The following is a 25,296-nucleotide window of genomic DNA, read 5'->3' as shown; positions in this document are numbered from 1 at the left end:
CATTAACATGAGTCTGGGTTTGACTCTCACCCGGATTCCCACAATTAACGGTTTAATGGTAAGTGTAGATTGATTGATTGATGTACTTTATTTAGTAAGACATGAGAACAACAGTACATGGAAGTACAAATTCACAATACAAGGTCTACTAAACTGGAAGGCTCATAAAGCACTAAGGTTGTTTAAAATGAGATCCCCACACACACAAATCATGATGACATATAAGAGACAGACAGATATACACACCACGTCAATCAGCTTACAGGTTACTGGTATGAGAAGTAAAAAATAAGTAGCCTACAAGAGAAAAAAAAAGGAAAAGCTCGGGGAGGGGGGGGGGGGGGGTTGGTGGGGGCATTCAGTAGTATACTGAATGCTGTGTGTGTGTGTGTGTGTGTGTGTGTGTGTGTGTGTGTGTGTGTGTGTGTGTGTGTGTGTGTGCTTGCGTGCGTGCATGCGTGCGTGCGTGCGTGCGTGCATGAGTGTGCATGAGTGTGCATGCGTGCATGTGTGCGTCACTTTATAAGTACTTTAATTGCAAAAATACTGCATTATTCTAAAGCAGAAATGTGTTTAATTCAATTGTTGTCAGCTCAGAGCATGTCACTCACAATGCTAAAAGTACTCAGCCGTACACATAACCCATGGCTGTCTGAACATATCAGTCAGTGTGACTATTGAGTCAGCAATTCAGTAGCTGAGTCAGACTGCTCATTGTTTCATTCTGACCACCCATACCTACTCAATCACTACACTACAGGGCCTGAGAATGAGAAGTAAATCTGGTGTCCCTATTTTGGGCATGTAATTATAGACAAAGATCACAAATAACATACTACAAATGTATGGAGATGGAGAACTCTCTCTGATGTGATTGACAAACTGCAGTCAAAACTCATCTGTTGTGCTATTTCATGTTGATGTGGCACTGAAAATGCAGTGCTGAACTTTTGTCATGCTACCCAGCTATATGGTGAAACATATAGCTTACTTGAAAGCTACATCTTTCTGAATGCAAGCTACCCACAATCTACTGGGAAATGTTGTTAAGCTATAGTAGCTTTAGTTAAACTACTGAACACTGGTCATTTGTTGGTGTTTGTGTATAACAAAAACATAATCAATAAATCATTTTCACAGTAGACATCTTGACGGGTAAACACAGCTGAAGGAAAATAATAACAATGTTATTAACAATATAATTGACAGTGGGTGTGTTTCATTTAATTGTTACAGTATGGCAGCAGAGGAGTTGGATAGATACAGTAGCCTACAGTAAGCAACACATTACAGTGTCTGAGCAACAGTTTCGAGTCTTCATGGATAAGCCTGATTCATGCTGTTGAGTTAACGGTAACCAAATAAATAAGAGGAACGTTTAATTGAGTGATAGCATGGTAATTTACTTGTTCTGTAGCCTTTGTAACAATCCTTCATGAAAAAGACATTGAAGTCATATACATATTATGTATACGACTTAAAAGTATATACTTGACCATTGTTAAAAGCCTACTTTCTGATATAACCTGCCAATCGTAATTTTATAGAATGTTTTCATGCACATGTGCAAGGGGAGCAAAAAAATAAGTCAAATAAATGTTTGATAAGAGTGATAACTTCCAATAATAGAACTTCCTATTACACATAGAATGAGATACTTTTTAGATTTTTATCGCAGCCAGAAAAATCTAAATCTCAGTACAATAATGAAACAAGTTCAGACTATTGTGCACCCAGGGAAGACATTTCATGGAGGCCATGGTTGCCGTGGCCCTTCAGTTTGGCCTTCTGCCCCTCAAAAAATGATATGCCCCACCCACACTGCCACAGCTGATGTCACTGTCTTCTCCTCTACCTCTTTCCTGTTGAGGTTAATAGACACCAGAGTCTTTTGTTGAGATTCAGAATTCTTATCTCCTCCTGACACACCCCATCCAGTGACTGATTAGTCCTGGGCTGACATGTATACATGATCTTTTGACTATTTACCAATAGGCTATTTCTACAAATAGCCTATTGGTGGTGTAAATACTGATACAATTAACAGATTTTTTTATTTCACTGATAGTACTTTGTATTAAAATATATATAAATTAAATTAATTATTTCCATGGACTTAAAATCCTTGTTTTAGCCTATTTGATGGCTGTCCTGCTCTGGCATTTAACCTTTGTGTCCTCAAACAATTTACAACACCAAAGGTCAAGTGGCCTTGCCCCTAAAAATGCTGAAATTCCAGGCCTGACCCCTAAACAAAAACATTTTGCCAAGATAATGTAGTTACCAAATTATTGATCTCTGAAAAGGTTGTTCCCAGTGTGGGGTAAGATCATCATGCAAAAAAGCTCATATGTTAACATTCCATAATCTAGAATAAGATATAAATGATAATGAAAGATAAATAATTATATAAAAAAAAAAAATCTCTCTTCATAAATGTATTAAAGGTAGGGTAAGTGATATTTTTTGGTTAAAACAAAAAGTATTTTGTTAAAAGGTTAAAATACTATATTCTGATAGTAATCATTGCTATAGAGTGTTTTTTCAGTAACAGATGTCTCCCTGTCTCTCCAGCTCTTTAACAAACAGAAAATACATTTTTCGGTAGGTGTCAAAATCTCAGCCAATCAGGAGAAAGTTTTTAAGCTTAATTTGTATAGTGTTCCAGTTCCAATTTTGCATGCTAATTTCTTAGTGTCATCACTTCCAATTTCACTTGTTTAATCTGTATCCTGATTGAGTTCTCTGTCCTGGTTGGATAAAATTGGAAATGAAACTGAAACTGAAACGAAAATGCATTTTCTGTTTAATAAAGAGCTGGAGAGACAAGGAGACTCCTAATACTGAACAAACACTCTATAGCAATGAGTACTATCAGAATATAGAGCTATTTAACAATTATTTTAACCAACGCAAATCACTTACCCTACCTTTAAATAAGAAAGTCATTGTGTATCATTTTTTCTTATTGATTTAAGGCTCAACTTACCCCATAACCACAATCTGAATAAATAAATACACATGTATCAGAAGTTATAGCAAACACTACCTGATGTGTGATATAGGCTGTATAGTTCAGTAGCCTCATCACCCAATGGATGTCAACACTCTTTTCAAAACTCAATTTTCACTGGAAGCAGTGATATCCTATAAAGTCCACTGTTGCTTCACCAGCATGTATGCTAGACCACTGGTTGCCAAACTTTTTAGCTCAAGACCCAAAAGAGAAATTAAGACGTTTGCCTGGTACCCAAACTAATGAAAATAGCAGATCTACAAGCTCACAACTCTTCACATTGCAATGCGTTGTGAGCTTGTAGATTGGCTATTTACACTAGCTTGCTTCTTAAACATTTGTTTTCTAATTTATGGAATTTCTTAGATTTTTTTTTCTCCATGAAATTCTTTAAAAAAAAATAATTATTGATTTTGACAAGTACAAAGGTATCCAATACGACCAATAGCCATAAGATGTCAAAAGTACTTTTTGTTTTGTGCCCTTACACCCCCCCCCCCCCCACCCCCGGTCCAACATTCTTTTTTTATTATCATGTTTTGACATTTACTCGTGACCCATACAAATTGGTCCGCGACCCACAAATGGGTCCCGACCCACTGTTTGGGAAACACTGGGCTAGACCACCGGGACGTCATCGCTGTCTCCACCTCCCACCCACCAGTCTGACTCTGAGTCTGACATACACATTACACACGCACACACACACACTGGAGTGGGGCGCTTGGAACAAGTGCAGCAACTTTTTATCAATCAATCACACACACACACACACACACACACACACACACACACACACACACACACACACACACACACACACACACACACACACACACACACACACACACACACACATGGAATAACGGCCAGGATGGAACACGTCGCGGGGAATTATATGCTCTTTATCTTTTTATTCATATGTAAGTATTGATCTTTGAACAAAGCATGTTACAGTAGCCTATATGTCAACGTTTTCCCCAGTATGCGCCCTGAGCGCACTATTGTTTTAAATTGGTGTTGTCATGTTCTCTCAATTTAGGCTACTTCAAGATAACGTTCCAAAAGATCATCTAAAACTATGGTTGGCTGACGCACAATATGCTGGCTTATAGTTTTGCTCAGTGGTGGAAGAAGTACTCAGATATTTTACTATTTTAAGTGCGAAGTAGCAATACCACAATCTAAAAATACCCTGTTACAATTAAAGGCCTGTGTTCAAAATGTTACTTGAGTGAAAGTACAAAAGTATTGGCATCAGAATATACTTAAAGTACCAAAAGTAAAAGTACAAAAATGTTTGAAAATAGCAGATCTAGATGCAACACCTTGTGAGCTTGTAGATCTGCTATTTTCAAATAGCCTATGTATAAAATAGGACTGAAGTGGTTAATGTATGTTTTCTATATAATCATTTATATCTGCAAAGTAGGCCTAACTAGTTGTAGTAAAAGTACACTATTTGCCTCTGAGATGTGGGGTAGATGTAAAAGTATTGAAAATTGGAAATACTCCAGTAAAGTAAAAATACCTCAAAATTGTACTTAAGTACAGTACTTGAGTAAATGTACTTAGTTACTTTACACCACTGGTTTTGGTCATGTCGTTTACGTTATGTATTATCTCTAATAATTAATTGTTGACATATAATGGCAATTTCTGTTGCACCTCGGTATCTCCCTAAACTAACAACTTACCTTTTTACGCAATGGAACGGAATGATGGAAATAATGTGTCCATTAAAATCATTTTTCTTTCTTTTTACATTGCTAGAATGATGTGCTAGAAACCTACAAGGTTGTCTGAGGGTATTATGCGTTTCATTTGTTGCACAGTTCCAGAGACAAAGTACCATTTATCATGCCACACCTTAATGATACTGCCAGGTAATGGCATGACAGGACAGGAAGTGGTGCCAATGCAAGGTCTCCTTGGTCAAGTAAACCATCCACAACACATTCCTCTGACTGTGCTGACTGCTGAGCACAGTTAATTTGCAGCTGAGCTTGACATGCATGGACTTGTGATACAACACAGATAAGAGGGCTAAATTCCATGCCCTGGAACTGTTCATCATGGCTGTCTTTGTGTTTTAGATCATGTCTAGAGACGCACAACCTCAAAAGACAGCTCTTCATGCAAACTATAGGACTTGATAAAGGGCATGTAGGCTTATTTAATGTGTGGATAATTTGGTATGCTGTCTACTCTCCATGTTGACTCAGACTGATGTGGCCGTCGGCGATAGAACTTTAAGATGATTCAGGAAAAAATATCCCATTGACTCAAAGGGGAAGTCGAGGTGCATCGTTGCTCTCTCGTGGAGAACAATACATTTTTATTGGATTTTAACAAAAATAATTCTGAAAATCATTTTCATATTTATTCAGTCCAACGTTTTGATTTATTAACAAATGAATAGAACTACAGTGTCTGAGTCATGTTATATAAAGCAGTCATATCTCTTCTCTCCAGTTGACAGGATCTGCCACTCTCAGTCTTTCAACGTGGGCACTGCCGATGCCAAGATCTTCACAGGACCACCAGGTGAAGAGTTTGGCTACACTGTCCAACAAGTGACAAATCACCAGGGCAAATGGTATGATCATCCGCCAAATCACAGTTTGATGAAAGAAGCCATGATTACATTCAGTGGGAATGTCCTTTCATAGTGCTTGTATGTCAGTAACAACAAGTGCAGTGGTCAAAATGGCCTGTTATCATACCAACTCGATGCAAATTCAATTTTATTATAGTGCCAAGTCAAAACAAATAGTCTCAAGAGACTTTATGTAGAGCAAAGGCCCAGCACTTCCCCCTGAGCAAGCACTTAGTGATAATGGCAAGGAAATACTCATTTAAAGCTACACAATGTAACCTTTTTAATGAATAAATTGACTTTGTTATGGTAGAGTATGTTAATACAATATAACTGACACAACTGCGGTGGTTGTATTTGGTCTTCATGCTCTTCTAAGTTTAAATTTAGATACTGTGGGAGGTTATGGCCACTACCGGTTGACAAGTGGTACATCTTGTTTGTGGTTCCTGTGTTTAATGTTGTTCCCCCTCTCCGCCTGTGGCTTGCTATCTCTTTTAACTATGTAAAACAAAAGAAAGAAAAAGGGAGAGCTTCCCACCAAAAGCCTTGACAACTTTTAAGACAATACTGGGGCAAGGCCTGATGAATAGCTATATTCACCAATTATTTGCAACGCAACAAGCTGCAACTTGTAACCAGTTGCAGCGGTCTGAATTGACCTTTCGCAGGTCAGTGCATTTTTTGTGATTCTATCGCAAGTGGTTGCAGTTGCAACTTGTCGCGTTGCAAGTCATTAGTGGCTGTGGCCTGGGCTTAATATCTTACTATCTTTTTGCAATTTTCACCAAATGCTCACCAATATTCATGGTACGTTCGCCTATCATGACATGCCCAGAATAGGGATGCTAGGGCTCATGTGGTTCACAAGCATTTGCTGTATGTAATTGACTGGATGTACTCTAGAGCTAATGTTTATGGTTGTACTTTCTATAGGCTGTTGGTTGGTGCCCCTTGGAGTGGTTACGGTCAAAACAGAAAAGGGGATGTTTATAAGTGTCCTGTCTTAGGACCAGTAAGCAGCTGTGACAAACTCAATCTTCAGGGTAAGTCACCCCTGACCTCTCCTTCAAACATTGGTAGAAGCATTCAAAGAAACGGTTTAACTTCAAATGCTCCCATGTTGAAACACTGTTGCCCCGCTACACTGTAAAATCCTGTGAGTGAGTGATTGAGTTAATTTAAATCTGAGAGTGTAGGTTCCATGTGGTTCCATTTGTAGACTCTCAGTTAAATTAACACTGAGGATTTTATTGTGTACTAGCTTTGTTTATATTTTGATTCATTAAAGATGTTTTCATTACTCTCTGAGTGAACTGACAACCTCATAGGCTCATTATCATATTAGATTGACTGACTAGAAGGTGACGTACACACACCCACACAAAGACATTAAGTATGTATATTAAAAAAATAGAGAACAACCAATGAGAATGTTCACCACATTATATCTATGCACACCATGAATAGCAGACCACATATCAATTCCCCCCCCTAGATTTCCATGTGGTACATAATCTGCTATTCATAGTGTGTATACAATAGATGTGTATGTGTATAGGGGAATTGTCCTCATGGGTTATTTTCTATTTGCTATTCTTATTCACCTGCTCAAACCTATGTTAGAATAAGCCTATGATGCAATGTTAGAATAAGCCTATGATGTCACTTCCTATCCTTGTTTTTTCATGATGGGTTTTTATAGACTTCATACTTGTGTCTATGTGTGGGTGTGCATAGCGTCACCTTCTAGACAGTTTTCAATCTAATATGATAACGTTTACTTTATAAGTCTAGTTTGTTCCGCATTTTGGCAGCCTTGCACCAAAGAGCAGCTAGTTTGGATTTTCACTCATCTGAATGTTGCATGTATAAGACAAACATAGTTCATTGGAATGGAACAACTACAGTACATTAAACAGCCTTGTCATTGTCCTAACAGACTCTATTAGTATTCCAGATGTGAGAAACATCAACATTAACATGAGTCTGGGTTTGACTCTCACCCGGATGCCCACAATTAACGGCTTAATGGTAAGTGTAGTATACTGTATGCTGTGTGTGTACGCGCGCGTGTGTGTGCGCGTGTGCGCGAGAGAGAGAATGTATGTTTGTGTGTGTGTGCGTGTGCGTGTGCGTGTGCGTGTGCGTGTGCGTGTGCGTGCGCATGCATGCGAGCGTGCGTGCGTGTGCGTACAGTATGTGTGTGAAAAAGGCAAAAAGTTACGTAAATGTGTCCTGTCACAAATTAAAAACACTTTCATCAACAGCAACATTAAACAAAATAAAGAAGAAAATCAAATGTAACATCATGTTCATAATAGTAAGATTTGCACAATAAAATCCTCAGTGTTAGATTATCCAAGTGTACAAATGGAACCAAATGGACCCTTACGGTACCATTTGGTTCCATTTGTACACACGTCTTAAGACCCTTACACACTGGAAGTGTTTATTTTGTGAAATAAATTCACAAATTCACATAAACACATTTTCACCGCACATAAAAGCATCAACCTGTATGAATGAGCCATCGCCAAATTAATAGTTTGATGTGAAATATTCTCGTAGTTTCGGATCGTTTATTATTCCGGTGTAAATGAACACAGGATTTTACAGTGTGGTGTGGTTGTCCTTCCAGGTATGTGGTCCTCTTTGGGCACAACAGTGTGGTACCCAGGACTACTACCCAGGGGTGTGTGCAGGAATCAACCCCCTCTTCAAACCTCAACCTGCTTTCTCTCCCGCCGTCCAGAGTAAGAATATCTTCTCTCCATCATACATGCATGTTAGCTTATCAGCATGCTTGTTTCTGCTCAAAACATTAGGATATTGACTTAATGGAGCTATTAATAAGGTGGCAATATAAATACTTAATTGGGGTGTACTGATTTCACCCACAGGAAAGAATTTGAGAAAACTGTCTAAACCTATTACGCAATGAAATTCTTTTGGTGCAGTGTCTGATGGAAACAAAACACATTTGAGGGCTATCTCTACTATAACAATTTTCATTATTATAATAATAATGTGTATCTTACTCACATTTTGTTTCGAGGTTGTGGAGGTCCTATGGACATAGTGATTGTGTTGGATGGGTCCAACAGCATTTATCCGTGGGAACCCATGAATGCATTCCTCAAGAAACTAATACCTGGACTGGACATTGGGCCACAAAGCACACAAGTATGTGCCAGGATCTTCAACTACTGCTCTCTATGGACCTTAATGTAACAATTAGATCTATAATAGAAAGTTCATTCTTAAATAAATAGACTACAAGTAACTTGGTATAATACACAGTTTTTGTCTTTCGATTGTATTTGTGACATATTTGAGTGATTTGACTGTTTGTGAGATTTATCATGACATGCATTATCTCTCCAGGTCAGTGTCATTCAATATGCAATTGATCCAAAGATTGAATTCAGCCTCAGTCAACACAAAACCAAAGATGAAGTGCTCGCTGCAGCCTCCAGATTAACACAGATGTCTGGCACATTAACTAATACCTTCCGTGCAATCCAGTATGCCAGGTTGGTATTGTGGTAGATATTTAAGCATTATTAATCATTATTAATGTTATTGAATAAGTTATGGTTAACACTGAACAAAGTGTATCTACTTATTTGGAAGTAGTATTGGAAACTTTAACTTTGTATTTCTTCCCATAAATATATGGGTCCATTATTAGAATTATATTAATCTGAGAAACTGGGGGTTTGAGTATGACACTAGAATATATTTACTGCATCAAAGTTAGATTTCTTGTTTTTGCTTTTAACATATTAACTTTTTTGGTGATAAAGACAAATTATGGATGGTAAAAATATAATATGAACTCTAATATTGCATTTTCTGTCAGTCAGTGGGGCTTCGATTCAACCATGGGTGGTCGTACAGGCGCTGCCAAGGTGATGGTTGTTGTCACTGATGGGGAATCCCATGACAGCAACATCAGGGACAAGGTCATTGAAGAATGTGAAAAACAAGGAATTACCCGTTTCGGAATTGCTGTAAGTATCTAATACACTGCCTGGTGATATGATGTTGGTCTGTCGGTTGGTCGGTCGGTCAGTCCATCCAACTTTGTTCCTAAACAAAAATAAATAAATATATATATATATATATATATATTGGATTATGTAATGTCTGTCTGTGTACTTGTATAACCCAATGCCAGGAGGTGTGTCGAGTAGGACACCTACTGGTTGACAATGGTAATGAAGTTATTTAAAACATGAGCAGATGGTATCAAATCCATGGATGGCATATAAAGTGAATTAAAGTAGGCTATGTGCATGCACATCCCTTATTACTGGTAAATTAGTAGTAGGAGTTCATTAGCGGCACAATATTGTTTTCCAACGGTTGGGGAGGACTCAGGTCGTAAATGGCTAAAACAGGGGTAAGGGTAGCACTCGTTTTTCTTCAGGTGATAAACGATTCCGTCCACCACAGCTTGCCAACTTGGACGGTGCGCTCGTCGATGCCCACGGCCAGCGGCTGCTCGTGGCCTAGTGGCTTGCGCGGGGCGGCTCGTGAGCCTCAAGCCCACACTGGAACATTCCTCTCCCCCAACCATACCAGGGAAAACTATATAGCCTCCGCGGCAACCTTAACAGGAAGGTATCTTGAGTGAGGTGCTGCCATGCAAAAGCCACAATTGTAAGTGAGCTGTCCGTGGTGCTGGGGGTACTTTGTAGGATGTAGAGTAGAGTGTCTCAAGGGGTACATAATCGCCATCAGCCCTCAGGCCAAAATGTCAACCTCCCCCCATTTATAGCCCTGCTATTGAGAGCATGGAGCTGTAAGGATCAGTGTAAGTAGCAGCACAGGCTCTAATGGTCACTAGCGGGGCTCTTTGAGCAGTCATTATAGCTATTGCGTACTCCCATCACATTATTTATACATAACAATAGTGGTGATTCTTGAAAAAAAAATGAAAGAAAAGTGAGATGTAAATACTGCTGTCGGTCAATATACATTAGGACTCTTAGGCTTTCAGAAACAACACCTGCATAACAACATTTAAAGTGTCCTAAGAGTGGCTGTATGATGATGATTGATCAATAACGCCTTCTAGAAATCCATTGGCATAGGTCACCAAAAGTCCATAAGTATATCATGCACAGTATACATTGCTGCTATGCTCACGCACCTTTATATCTTATCTCAGGTAACCTCTTCTTCCTCCCCTTCTTCTTTCTATGGAAATAACGTTACGATGGGAACTATGCACGAAAACAAATGTCACCCACTTTTTTACCTCTGTAAACCTGTGATGTAAACTGGGATTCTGATTCTGAAAAGATTAAGCAAGTGAGATATTACGACTATCACTTTGAATATCAACTATTGTCTTTTCTTATGGGTTTGTTTTTAGGTCCTGGGTTACTATATTAGAAACAATATTGACACCGACAATCTGATTGCTGAAATCAAGTCCATCGCCAGCATACCCTCACAAAAGTTCTTCTTTAATGTGTCTGAGGAGGCTGCGCTCTCCACAATTGCTGGAGCTTTGGGAAACCGCATCTTCAACATAGAGGGTATTGTGCACATAATTATTTTAAAAAGCCTTTCTATTTTCAAAGACTATACATTCATTATCATTTTTTCAATGTTGTCTCCTATTTAGTAACAGGGTCTGAGATATTTAATCTCCTTCCTCTCTCCTTCTAATCTGAGTTCCTTCTGATGTTGTAATCTTTTTCCCCACAAGGCACTGGGAAAGGGGGTGAAAACTTCCAAATGGAGATGTCCCAGGTGGGATTCAGTGCACATTACTCCAAAAAACAGGTCAGTATAAAGCACTGCCTTGTATTCTACTTTATGTTTGACAGGGATTTAAACTTGTGACCGTTATGCCTGTCTTCGCTTTGTGGCATGCTTAGGAATTAGGGTTGTGGTAGGGATCATGGTTTGGGTCGTAGCACCAATTCCACATAGATCAACATGATGCCAAGGCTGTATGCAACGCATACCATCTTTAACTCATTCAGTGCCCGGCTTATTTATGGCAGTTTGGCTCTGAGTGCCACAGCCAAAATTCATTGTAAAAAAAAGTGCTTAGGAGCCGAGATACAGCCTTTTTCAGTAAGAAGTTAAACTAAGAGTGAATGGAGCAGAATATTTTCAAATCATGATATCTTGGGTTCTGATTTTTCTTTTTTTACGTCTGAGACGTCCAGTGGCATTCTGGGCTTATGTTAAAACGGACGTCTTAGACGTCCAGTGGCACTGTAATCGCCCTCAGAATTATTTTGAGGCAGTTATGATCATTTCACTTGATATCATACACTACCTCTCATCTTCCATCCTCTTAATCAGCTGTTTGTTTTTATGCAACTATTGTAGGAACTCCCATGAATTGAGCAACCACTTTGACTACAGCCCCAAATATCATGCACCTATACTGTAGAAATGATTGTTGTGAGTGACCCTGACTTAAGTAAGGAACTTGTCTGTTGGATGACCTTTTACTTGTGTTCTGGTAGAATGTAATGATGCTGGGGGCAGTGGGAGCATATGCCTGGAGCGGCACAGTGGTCCACCAAACCGGATCCAAAGCAGACATTTTCCCATTCTCGGCCTTCGAGGGAACCCTGCAAGACAGAAACCACAGCTCATTACTGGGTAACGATTGGTATTCTTTCTCAACATTTGAGAATGTTATTGGAACAAACCTCACTACAGTATGTGGTTTGTTAGCTCTTGGTATTAAAAGGCCCAGCAGCATAGAATCTCAGAGTTCAGAATCAGAGGCGTGCATAACACATCGCACGACGAAAGCCACGCCCATGAGCGGGGAAAACAAACTGCAGAAACAATTTACATAGATCTTTCCAACTGTATTTAATGATTCTGTCTATGGATTAGTTCAGTAGTCTCTCGCCTCAATACAGAGTCAGTTAGATTGAAAAACTGTGTACTGTAGGCTCAGAATAGTGCCCCTTTTCACAATCTGCCTCTATGTCTGCATACCAGCACGGAATACCACAAACCACTGCATGGGTGAATGGGGCTGACCATCATGCAGTGTTAATAGAAATACAGATTATCAAAATGCTACTAGATAGATTATATACAGTAAAATCTTGGCCACTGAAGCACTAGCTGACCGTATCGAGCAATAATGTACTATCACTGCCCAAAAAAAATAAAAGAAGAAAACATCAAGAAATAATCAGAAGAGTAAAAGACAGAAGTTTAAGACAAAAGAGCACACATGTTTGCTGTTTAGAAATCTAGAAGAGTATGCCATAGTTGTCCTCGTTCCTTCTCACGTCTAATATAAGCCTGAATCAACTTTTTTCTCCTTATTGGTACATTTTTTAGGGGTGTCATTTGGAATCCCTAGAATTTGCATTTAACCTCAATTTCAGTCCTTTTATGCATATTTCCACCATCTTTTTTGTACAGATTCGTCTGATTTTAGATCGGCACTGACTCTTTGACTTGAGTGCATCTCAATCCCATCTACATGTGACACATGACACACATTATATAGACTCATGTTTTCTTGTTTGCAACCATACATTCATTAACCACTTTCAACCTGATGTCCCTATTTTGGGCATGTCATTATAGGCAAATATATATATATTTTAATTGTAAAAAACAAACAAACAAAAAACAGATCTACAAGTTCACAACTTGGCATTGTGATTTAGAGTTTTTGCCACCCTCTACAGCAGCGTTTTCTGAACGACTTCTGGAGTAGCCTATACTAAAACTTGAAACTAGGGTTTTGTTATGACAACATACAACAACATCTTTTCTGTAGTTTTACAATCTTGGTAATCCAGTGACTACTAATAATACTGACTCTAAGGAGCTCAATGAATGTTTTCTCCAATGTGCAGTGAGGGACCGGCCTATTCTTTTCTCTATAACCTTGTGGTATAAATTCACCCCATCACTGGCTTTATTAATGTTTATTTCATTGAATTGGAGGAATTTTGTTTGATGAGGTGCTGGTGCAAGCACGAATATTATATCCCAATTGAATACAAGTTTTAAAATGTTCTTTGCAGTTGTAAAAAGTGTATGTTTCTATTGCGGTTTGGTTTATAGTGGTCTCTGGACATTTCAGTGAGATAATTTTTTTAAGCAAGTCTACCCTTCATGAAACCATTTGGATATACTAATAACTGTTGTAAAAAGATTTATTAACTCAAGAATAACACTGGCAGCTCTTTCTGTAGTTTGTCCAAAGTTTGAATTTATGTTACAATAAACCAAAGCTAATCACTAATGGCTGTTTTTTTTGTGGCATTCCCAGGTTACTCTGTGACCACTCTGAGTGAGGGATCCACAGAGTATTTTGTGGCTGGTGCCCCTCGCTCCAACCACTCTGGGCAAGTGGTCATCTATACAGTCAATTCCCAGAAAAAATCAACCATCATAGACTCAGTGAGAGGGAAACAGGTACTGATGAGTTTTCTTTAATAAGTCAAAATTATGACATTACAACTTCAACACCTCAAACAGTTAACAGTCCAACTGGATTGTACTGTTTTTACATGATTATCTCGTTGAATAGATGAGAGAACCACCCCGCATTAGATGAATTGTAGTGTACGTTAGATCCTGATGAAGACCTTTTAGGTTGATACGCGTTGGTCATATTGTTGCCTTGCACAAAATAAATCTTTATATTTTTTGATCAAAGAAGGAGTGCCATGGATTTCTTTTCTTTGCAAGTATGCAGTCCACACCATTTGGGAGTTAAGCAGTACTACTTTAAAAAACTTTTGTTGGTCATATACAATCTCCATCATCAGATAATGCAACCGATACCAACTGATTGCTGATACAAGCATTCAGTTCTATAGACCATGAATATGTTATTCACTGATTTGAAGATATAACACAATCACGCTAACCCTTTTTTATTACAAAAAAATATCCTAAATTTGAAAGTAAAGCCCTTCATATATTGCAGCATCGATAATTTGAATGAAACAAAGAGTGTCCGATCTTTTCTTGTTCTAGATTGGGTCATACTTCGGCAGCGTGTTGTGTGCCCTGGATGTGGACAGAGATGGGGTGTCAGACCTCCTGCTGGTAGGGGCACCCATGCTCATGAGTGAGCTGAAGAAAGAACAGGGCACGGTCTACCTCTTCTCTGTCACCAAGGTAAACATGAGGCCGATGTCACAGAGTCACTGCACATCTTGAAATACAACTTTCCTGGGCAAAGTATTCACCCTTTATGATGTTCAAAATAAGGAGGCATTCTTTTTTTTTTTATGATTCAATGTTTATTAATTTTTCAGTTTTACACAAAAAGTATAAGATAAACACAAGGAAAATGTTAAACACAAGAAGCAGACATACAAATAGACAACAAATGCAACAAAAACAACAACCGATACAATACAATACAATAAATTAAATTAAATTAAAAAAAAAGTAAGACAATGCTATATGATCCTGGGTGTTTGGTTTAAGGAAGGCATTCTTGATGATTCTTGGTGATGATGATGATGATGATGATGATGATGATGGTGATGGTGTGGATGGTGATATTGTGATATGGTTAAAGATTACAGTAACACGACATGAATGACAACATGACTTTCAGTGGAAAGGGAATGGGAGTATTTTGTGGTCCTCGGGGGAGGGCAAATTGCATTTACATCTTCAACCAGCTGATGGCTTCTCAGATGGCTTGGATGAGTACATGGGTGGGGGGGAGGCTGTTAGGGTTTAAGTGTCTTGCTCAGGGACACTTGTACTGTATACTGGGAGTCGAAGCAGCCGATTTCCAGACGGCCTCTCTTCCCACTCAGCTACAGCCACTCAGCAGTGGCACTTTCCTTTAGTTTCATTGGCAGCCTCAGCACAGTGGTTGGTCTTCACAGTCACACATCTCTCTGAATTCCAAAGGGTATACTGAACGAGCAGGGTTCCCTCAGCGGTCCGTCTCCAGCCGAGAACGCCCGTTTTGGGATGGCCATCTCCGCCGAGTCTGACCTAGATCTCGATGGCTACAGTGATGTGGTTGTGGGAGCGCCCCTAGAGGACAGCGAGAGGGGTGTCATTTACATCTACAACGGGCAGAAGAAGATGTTAAACAAAAAGTTTTCACAGGTACGGGAATACAAACGTGTGTTGTAAAAATGTGCAATTGCGATTGAGGGAGAAAGAATTTCCTCACTGGAAAATTGTGGCTGAACCTTTTAAAGTCTACTCTAGAGGTACTGTCAGGGACCGAGTTGGTTGGTGAGAGAGACACAGGGAGACTTAAGAGCCGAGGTTTCTTTAAAATATTTTTTGTTTTAACAAATAATACATTTTGGGCCCAAAACAAAGGAGGTCAACTTAAACAAACTGAAGAGAACTGAACTTAACACCACAGATGACCTAACCAAAATGAGACATGAGGGGAACATAGAGGGTGATCCACTACTAACACAAAAGGGGATTTACAAAAACTAACTAATTTAAACGAAATACAAATAACTATAAAAACAAATAACATAAACCACTACAGCACTAACTCATATTAACTAATGAAATTACAATGCAACTGAAATATCAAAAGACACAATTCTTCAATAACCTAATAACAAAATCAAAGTAATAAACCTCTGCCCCTCCCCATATGCAAAGGGTGGCCCGCCCAGTTGGCCCCCTTTCCTTTCCCAGCCAATCAAGTCCAGCGGCACTCCTCAGAACTGATAACAAAAAAAAAACTAAATCAACTTAAATGATAATTAAATGACTCCTGATAAAGCAACTTTACCCTAACAGAGCTTAACTAAATTAATTAAGTAAATTAATAAAACAAAAAAGTTTCCAACATGTTTTTAGCGCCTTAATGTGTGGCTGCTCGGATGGCCATCACAGGTATGGCAGCGCAGCCTAGTTTTGCTTTGCAAAAGTTTAAACAAAAGAGAGATCTTATGTCTACCATTATTATTATCAAATTTTACTGTTAGTTTTAACCGTGCTAATAATCCTTCGATCTTTTCCAGAGGATCCTTGGCTCTAAATTGGACCCGAAAATTCAGTACTTTGGAAGATCGCTTGATACCTATGGAGATCTGAATGATGATACCATCCCTGATATCTCAGTTGGTGCGCATGGTAAAGTGGTCCAGCTTTGGTGAGTATGCACTGCACTAGATAAATGTAACCAAAAAACATATATTTTTTGTGAGCGATTACGAAATGAAGTAATTATTGTTTCTCAAATCATATAATAGCAATGATTTGGTTCAAGTTCACATCAATGTAATGTTGACATCCGACTGGAAATAATTTCAAATTATGAAGAGAGATCTTCACAAGTTACATAACGAATGTCGTTTGTGTTTTCAGGTCCCGCGGTCTAGCTGTCATCACTGCCAAAGCCTCGTTCACACCTAGTAAAATCAGCATTCTTACTAAGAATTGCATGATAAATGGACGGAAGCTTTTCTGTTTCAGCGCCAACATCTGTTTCAGTGCCACATTCAAGCCCAAGAACCCAGTTGGACCCATTGGTAAATCTTCTTAATTCCATCTTCCCCTAAATGTGTTGGCTTTGTGTCAATTCCTCAAGTGCTAAAAAAGGTGTTTTCAATGTAAGGTAAGCTCTAAAGTGTGACTCCATCTCTCCTTTCAGACCTATCTTATAACTTGACTCTGGATGCTGACTTGCAGTCTTCCCGTGTGACGTCTCGCGGGTCGTTCAGTACAAACAATGATCGTCTCCTATCTGGAAACATACAGATATCATCCATGCCTTTGTGTCAAGACTACGAAGTCTTTGTTCAGGTAAGCGATACAGGATCTGTGGATTATTTCTTTGTCATTTAGTTTTTTTATTTCTTTTGACAATTTTGATAATGTGGAGGACACATGCAGTGTTATAGAAAGGTCCTGTACATGTGGGGTATGTACCACTTCAGCATGTTTTAAAAAAAAAGCAAAATTCAAACAAGGTTTTTTCTTTTTAAGCCCTGTTACATGGTGTAAATCACCTGAAATGAACTCTTAACTCTGTCTTCTTTTCAACAGGAGGCTCCAGACTTTGTCAACTCTCTCAGTTTGAAGGTAGACGTCGCACTCCAGAATGCAAACGCAAACCCTGTCCTGGATGTGTTCTCTCCCAGTGCGTGGGAGTTCTTTGTAAGTGTGATGTAGGATGTAGGAATTTTTTTTTGACCTGAATGGAACCATGGACTAATTAAAATAGAAAAACTGAATCAGCACACTGGATCGTGCTCCCATTGTGAGTTTATCCAATTACCACCAAGGTGATCAGATGCTCAAATTACCTTGGTGGTAAATAAACTCTATGGGAGAATAGATTCAGTGTGCAGATTAAAATTTTAACATGTCCTTCTGTTCTGCACCTGGGATTTTTTTTAATGTGCAGGGTTTGTAAACTTTTTGCAGAATCAAGGACTTGACCACTTTATTTCAACGGTTAAAGACCAGCTGAACAGGCTTTTTGTGACCGTATCGTGACATAAAAGGGAGAATAAAATTAATGCAATTTAATGGGCAATTCATGAATGTTTTCTTTTGCACATTTCAAAAAGAGTTACGCAGTGCTCCCAGTGGAGTAACTGGAGTAAATAAAAGATAATTGGAGAACTGACTTAATATTAGGGTTATACATAAGAATACAAAAATGTGAACATATCAAAATGGAATAAGCCTTTCAATAACTCTTCCAGGTCCCCTTTTCTAAAGACTGTGGTTCTGATGAGGTGTGTGTGAGTGATCTAGTGCTGAATGTGAAGAATGTACCAAAGGTCTCCAGGTGAGTGAGCTATTAACCACTTAACCACTTGAACCCTAGCCTCTCTATTCTTGGGGGTAACATTCTCAAATATTCAGAAAATAGCCAATCTACAAGCTCGCAACACGTCACAACGCGATGCCGGCTATTTTCGGCAAAGACATTTGTTATTGTGGGGCTGGGGACTGTCTACAAGCTACAAGCTCATAGTGCGGCACGAAGTTGCACCACCCGAGTGCAGGGGTAAAGAGCGGAAAAGATTTGTGCGATTATATTGCAAAGGAAAGTGACGTTTAAAGCAAATTTGCCAATATGGTTGATCTCTCCAATAAGTGTCATACCAACCCTTATAACGTTTCTATTACAACATTTTCTATTTTAATCAGCTTTATGAGTCTGTCTTAATTGTAAATGGCTCCATGGCATAAAACACATTTTATACACCAATCACATAGCTCATAAAATGGGTGGGTTGGTCGGGAGAAAAAAAACGTAAAACATCTAAAGTGTGGGTGATATGTACTCAGTGAATGGAAGCAGTTGAAGGGATTTGGGGAAAAAATTACACAAGGCCTGCGACACTTTCAAAAATGTTCTCAACCCTTTATGATTTATAGTTTGTGTTGCTTTGGTTGCTGTGTGAAAGATTATGACTTAAACAAAAACATGCTATTATATAAAGCTTGTTTTGTTGTTTTATTTTTTTTAATCTTTTTTATTTTTGTCCCAATTGTAATCGTTGCCAATTCCCCTGTCACTATACCAACCCTTACCGTTGGTCTTGGGGAGGGTGTAGACAACAAAATGTCTCCTCTGATACACTGGAGTTGCCAGCCTTTTCTTTTCACCTGACAGTGAGGAATTTCACTGGGAGGACGTAATGCAATACGCATGTGGAGGAACCCACTGTCCGTCCCAGTTCCTCACAATGTTGAACAGGCGCCCTTACTAACCAGCAGAGCAGGGTTCCTAAACTTTTTAGCTCGAGACGCAAAAGAGAAATTTTCCGTCTCTAGTGAAAACTAGTGAAAATAGCCGATTTATAAGCTCAACATACGTGTTGTGAGCTTGTAGATCCACTATTTTATTTTTTTATGTATGCAGTTCTTTTGAAAAATATAGTTTTTGTTTCTTTGGTAATCTTTTGAAATATATATATATTTTTTAAATGGAAACCGAAAAAATAGGGATATTTACGTACGACCCATAAAAATGTGTCCACGTCCCACAAATGGGTCCTTACCCAGTGTTTGGGAAACTGTCTCTAGTGCTCCCCCACGGGCGATCATTGGAGGGCCCGGTCAAGCCAGAGGCACCATGGAGCAATCGAACCCTAGCGTGGTGGGCATGTGGTGGGCATGAATTGTATAAAGTTAAAGCCTGGTTGCTCTTTAGGTGGACTGTTGACAATAGTGTTGTGTTTGTTAATTAATTCCAATATAAATGGGGAATTGTTGTCTTTGTTCCTGCCGTAGCTACAGTTATAGCCATCACCCTGAATCTGAGTGAAATCAGGACTCTTGTGTTTCAGCCCGTCCCCCGTCCTGATCAGATACAACAACCAGGGCCTTTCTTTTGAGGTTGTTGTCAAGAACAAAAAGGAGAGTGCTTACAACACCCAAGTCTTGGCCACGTATTCCAGCAACCTCTTCTATGCCTCCATCATCTCTCCTGTGAGTTGAAAACATTTAGACTACGAGCAAAGGATGTTGATGTTGACACAGCAGTTTTTCCGCTGTTAAAAGAACGTTTGATCAGAAACCAAAATTCGTTAGCACATATACTTAAAGCACTTGGCACTTTAAAATTTTCACAAATGTAAAGTGCATTATAAATAAATAAATAAAATATTAATAAAGAGATAGTTCGCCCCCCAAATGACTTTTTTTTCCTATCGATTAGTCACCCCATGGAGACTTGAATTCATGGATATTTTTTTGTTTTTGTCGCATTCCTAAGTTAATAATTTGATGACCGGCAGCGGTTCCGGTAGACACAAAGAGTCTCCTTTGTGTCTCCTACCGGAACCGCTGCCTACCGGTCCGCTGGTCATCACATTATTGGCTTAGGAATGCGACAAAAACTAAAAAATATCCATGAATTCAAGTCTCCATGGGTTTTTTTTTTTCTGATTGCCAGACGGCCTCTAGTCTCTACACACTGCTTCACTTACTGTAGCTTGTGCTCTAGTATAAAGCTTAAATTGTTTCTACAATACCCACATCTGCAGTGTCATATAGCACATATTCACACGCCATGGTGTGAATAACAGAATTTATGGGTTTCCACATAAATTGTAAAGTGGTCAGAATGACTGACTAGAACCATGTCTTGAACTGTTCACAGAGCGATGCCACAGTGGTGAAATGCACCTCTACAAAGCAGACACGTGTTGTTGCTTGTCAAGTGGGCTACCCGGCTTTAAGAAAAGACCAGGAGGTATGTGGAATACATGTCAACAATATTTTGTGGTTTTGGTGACACTTTTGGTGACATTGCTATACTTTGTCAAACGACTATGTTGTTCTGATGATAACTGATTGTGGTTATTCCATGAAGTATACATTTGTAAGGCATACAGTAATGTTTTACTGTTTTATTTATTTATCTGTAGGTCAAATTTTGGATAAATTTTGACTTTAATCTTGCTCAATTGCAAAACCAAGCGCACGTGAACTTTGAGGCCAAAAGGTACACCATTTTTTTCTTGTGCTTAAAATAAACTTTTTGCCCCTTTCAAACAATATACAGTATGCAACATTGTGTCTCTGTCATTTGATTTATAGTGACGGTAAAGAGGACAGACCTGCAGACAACAAAGTGGACATATCAGTTCCTGTCCGATATGATGCAGAGATTGTAATGTCCAGGTGATCCAATCCTCTGATTCAGCGGATTCTTTTTGAACTACATACGATATTAGCATATGCATCACAGCATTCATTTGTAATGGTTCTATTTGTTTGTACTGTCAGGCATTCAAATATCAATTTCTACGTGTCAGAGGAAACCAACAAAGTGATAACAATGGTGAAAACCCTAGACGACATTGGTCCAGAGTTTAAATTCTCTCTAAAGGTACAGTAAAGGAATGTGTATGTACAATACCCTGTCCTGTTTTACACATCATAAAATATATTGAGATGTGTTATTGGACATAAAGCAAATGGTGTGTCTATGAAATATGCTTACAGATTTCAACAGGTAAATTCCCTGCCAGCCTGCTGTATCTGACCATAGCTCTACCTATGACAACCAAAGCTGGTAACCCACTGCTCTATGTTGCCAATGTTGACCAACAAGCAGTGAGTATTCAGTATTCATTTACAGTAAATTGCAGCCAGAGTTTCACATTTTGTTTCACCTCATGAATGTCTTGGTTGGTACGCAGCTTGTCTGATACACATGTTTAAAGTATCAAAGTAAACCAGAAAAACGAGTCAATATTACATCAAAATCAGTTGAACCACTTTAACCTATTTGGAAAATATCCAATCTACAGCTCACAGTGTGTCGCGATGAGACGCGTTGTGAGCTTGGACATGCTTGGATATTTTCAAAGAAATCTTGAAAATCTTTGAAAAATTGGGAATATTATGGAAACATGGGGATCCCTGGCAAAACAAAAATTTCAGATGGGTGTCCGCGGCCAAATACATATTCATTTAGGGGTCCTTGACATGAAACATTTTGAGAACCACTAATATCAGACTGATGAGCATACAGCACCCTCAGACAGTGTTCTTTGCACATTTACAACTTATAGATCAGGATTAATTATTTTTTGCCTCCCTGAGTTGTATGTTGAACATAATACAGTAGTGTAGTAATGTAGTAAATGGACTGTGATGACCTGTCTCTTCACATAACGCAGGGCAGCTCCGTAAGCTGTGATGCTTCCAGCCTGATCAACCCACTGAAGATTGGTGTGAAACCCCACACAGCTACCTTTTCTAAAGAGAGCCTCAGAGGCACTAAAGTGCTGGTCAGTCACTCAAAACACCACATTCAGTCAAAAAAAATAAATAATTGTTCATATTTTGCCTATAATGACATGCCCAAAATAAGTATAATATGTTGAAAGTGGTTACAATATAAAAATATTTCTCTGTATTGGAAAATGAGCGTGCACAAAAATAATTCATAACTTTTTGTATAGTTAGTATATTGCAATAATAATGTGTGGTTGTCACAAAATCCCACCTGGACATGCTTTCCAGTACACGGTTTGGGAAACAAATGCAATGCAACAAGTGCAATATAGTATCAAATCTAGCAAGATCATGTGTGTGCCAAATGAGGTCTGACGTCACTACTGTTTTCATATTATGATAAAAATGTCAACAGTGGGTTTATTCACGTATCAACATTTATCTACAAAAATCACTAAGTGGCACAACAAAATTCACCTTTTAAACTGTTTTGTAAGATTCAATTAATATTCTAAACATAATATTAGCTCATTGCCCCCCATTAAAATGCAGCGCATTTACTGCAATGAGCTTCATCGATCTGATATGACCAGTACATGGTGCAGAGTATCAAAACATTTAGCCATCATTGCCACTTGGGGCCGCCATTGTACACAAAGTTAGAAAACTCTCCAATGCAGATTTTAATTTATAAATCCAACTACAAGTCTACAACAGATGAGGTCATATAACATTACGCTTGCACTATTATTTATAATAATTATTTTTTACTTCACAGGACTGCAAAAATGCAAACTGCAAATATATAAAATGCGTACTCAAAGACCTCCAAGAAAGAAGCGAGTACTTTGTGAACGTTACAACCAGGATCTGGAGCGGCACCTTCACTTCCGTAAATATATTCATTAATAAGCCTCAATTTTTCATCACAATTCTCAGTACTGTCAGCATATTTTGTGTGACACAATATTTTGTATTTATTTCTTTGACACAGGCTACATTTCAGAACATTCAGCTTGCTTCCAGTGCAGAAATTGAGAGCTCCCAGCCTGATTTACTCATCATCAGCGTTAATAAGCTACCGGTACGTTAACATTTTCAGTCACTTGCTCTGCTGTTGATATTAAAGACAGTATTGACAATAAGCTGTGTGATATTTTCCATTTCCTACATTTAGAATATATATTAAATCTATCTCTGTTCATGACAATGTTGTGTGTATCTCTTAACAACAAACAAGTTCAAAAGAGTGTCAGTCCACCAGTTTAGAAACGGTATGATGGTACTCTCGGATAACTGTGGTCTACTCAAGATTCAAGATTTTTACATAAGATATTTAGTTTTTTGGTTCCTCAACTTTGTAGCAGCAATAATAAACAAATTGGCGAACAAGAAATGATAAAGAATAGCAGCAATTGTAAGAAAGAGAATAAAGTATATCAATTGCTGTACTGAATATAGAAGAAATATATTGTTTTTGTAGATGGGCTGGAATTATAAAAGTAAAAATAATGTTATAGGCCCCTCGTTCTCTCAGTGAAAAACTAAAGGAAAGAAGAGTGTTGATGGTCTTTATGACCAAAACAGTCTTCAATAGAGATTGATAACGGTTTATCCAACAGTGATGATCACGTCATAATAACATACTGAAAGCCCCCTCCAGCCAATTTTACTTCCTGTTTATAACCTTAATTTCCTCACCAAACCACATAGTGGTTTGAAATGGCATGTGCCTCTGGAATCAGTGGATAGCACTACAGGTTGGCATACTGTAGGTAAAGGTACTGCAGGGAGGCTTCAATGATATGCAGAGGAACAGCATGCCACTGTGTGACCTCCCCTCTTCTCCCCCCTCCTCCACCCACAGGTGGTGCTCCTGATCAATAAACCTGGAGAAACAGCAGATGTCCCGATGGGGGTGATAGTGGGCAGCGTAATTGGAGGGCTGCTGTTGCTGGCCCTGTCTGTTGGAGCACTGTGGAAGGTGAGTGAGTGTCTGTATGCTAAGGAGGTCTTATAAATATACATTTTGAGAATTCACACGCGTTGTTCCTGCAATCAAGAGTTGATGTCCCAAAGCTAGAAACCCGCCTAGCAACCCGCCTCTCCCAAAGCTAGAAACAAGAGAACCAAGCCACTGACCTGTGATGTTTGCACACAGCGAATGTTGAGTCTAGACTTCCATTTCAAATAATGTATTCATCACCCCACATGTTTGCTCTTTCCAAGTGATTCAAGTCAATAGTAACATTATTAATAGGACAGACAAGACAGTATGGGATAGGATAGTATAGGACAAGTCAGGATAGGATCGGATTGGATAGGTTTCCATAGGAAAGGATAGGACTTGATAGCATTGCATGAGGTTGGGTCGGGATGAATACCACTCATTCCTTCATGTACGGCAACACTACTGTATCTCCACAGCACACAGCTGTGTACCTGACTTTTTTTTTCCAGAGCTGTGTACCTGACTATTATCTTTTCATTTTTCTAGTTTGGCTTTTTCAAAAGAAAATACAAGCAGCTTCTGGCAGATGGAGGTGAAGATGATGAGAACGTTGCACTTGAGGATGAGGGGCTGTGACCTGGAGAACAGCCAGTCTTCTCTTTGGTGGACACTCAGGATGAATGCTACTATTGCTCAGGCGTTCTCAGAAAGTTGTAATGGACAATAGCTCAACTGCTGGGTTTGGGGTATAATAGAAGATATTCTCAATGGCACTATTGTTGTGGATAACTCAATATTTGTTTCACCTTACAAATGATTGTTGTTAATCTACACATTTGTGATTGTCTGGACCGTACTGTACATTGACCAATTGTTGTTACGCACTGGATTTTAATAAATGTTTCTAAATATTTATATCAATAATTGGGGGGAAATCTTCATGGAAGCATAATTGTAATTTTCAAAATGACCGTTTGCCTCTGGGTGTCTTGGAAGTTCACTTTCTGTATGCACCTTTTTGAGGTAGGGGTGTAAAGATTTGATCAGGTGCTT

The 25,296-nt window shown here is 38.8% G+C and overlaps 1 protein-coding gene across 2 annotated transcripts; it reads left to right on the top strand.

Annotated features, from left to right (window-relative positions):
• itga2.2 (integrin, alpha 2 (CD49B, alpha 2 subunit of VLA-2 receptor), tandem duplicate 2) lies at positions 1-25,167 on the top strand. 2 transcript variants are annotated; one of them, XM_080432282.1, is made up of 31 exons: positions 3,719-3,784; positions 3,875-3,939; positions 5,492-5,615; positions 6,552-6,661; positions 7,558-7,649; positions 8,257-8,371; positions 8,674-8,801; positions 9,003-9,151; positions 9,481-9,631; positions 11,002-11,167; positions 11,341-11,417; positions 12,116-12,254; positions 13,903-14,048; positions 14,616-14,759; positions 15,513-15,716; positions 16,604-16,734; positions 16,950-17,113; positions 17,236-17,387; positions 17,631-17,741; positions 18,296-18,381; positions 19,892-20,033; positions 20,707-20,799; positions 20,975-21,051; positions 21,147-21,230; positions 21,336-21,438; positions 21,555-21,665; positions 22,235-22,345; positions 23,071-23,184; positions 23,287-23,376; positions 24,160-24,276; positions 24,790-25,167. In XM_080432282.1, the coding sequence occupies exons 2-31, from the start codon at positions 3,891-3,893 to the stop codon at positions 24,877-24,879; spliced, it is 3,570 nt and encodes a 1,189-aa protein (XP_080288408.1). In that variant the 5' UTR covers positions 3,719-3,784; positions 3,875-3,890; the 3' UTR covers positions 24,880-25,167. The 2 variants fall into 2 exon arrangements, with proteins under 2 accessions (XP_080288409.1, XP_080288408.1); XM_080432283.1 differs by lacking the exons at positions 3,719-3,784; positions 3,875-3,939; positions 5,492-5,615; positions 6,552-6,661; positions 7,558-7,649 and adding an exon at positions 1-58.
• Positions 25,168-25,296: the final 129 nt, after the last annotated feature.

Source organism: Gymnoscopelus braueri (assembly GCF_963280865.1).
Source record: "Gymnoscopelus braueri genome assembly, chromosome: 7".
Lineage (NCBI taxonomy): Eukaryota > Metazoa > Chordata > Actinopteri > Myctophiformes > Myctophidae > Gymnoscopelus > Gymnoscopelus braueri.
The sequence above is the reverse complement of the archived record's forward strand: the minus strand, read 5'-3'. Positions and strand labels throughout refer to the sequence as shown.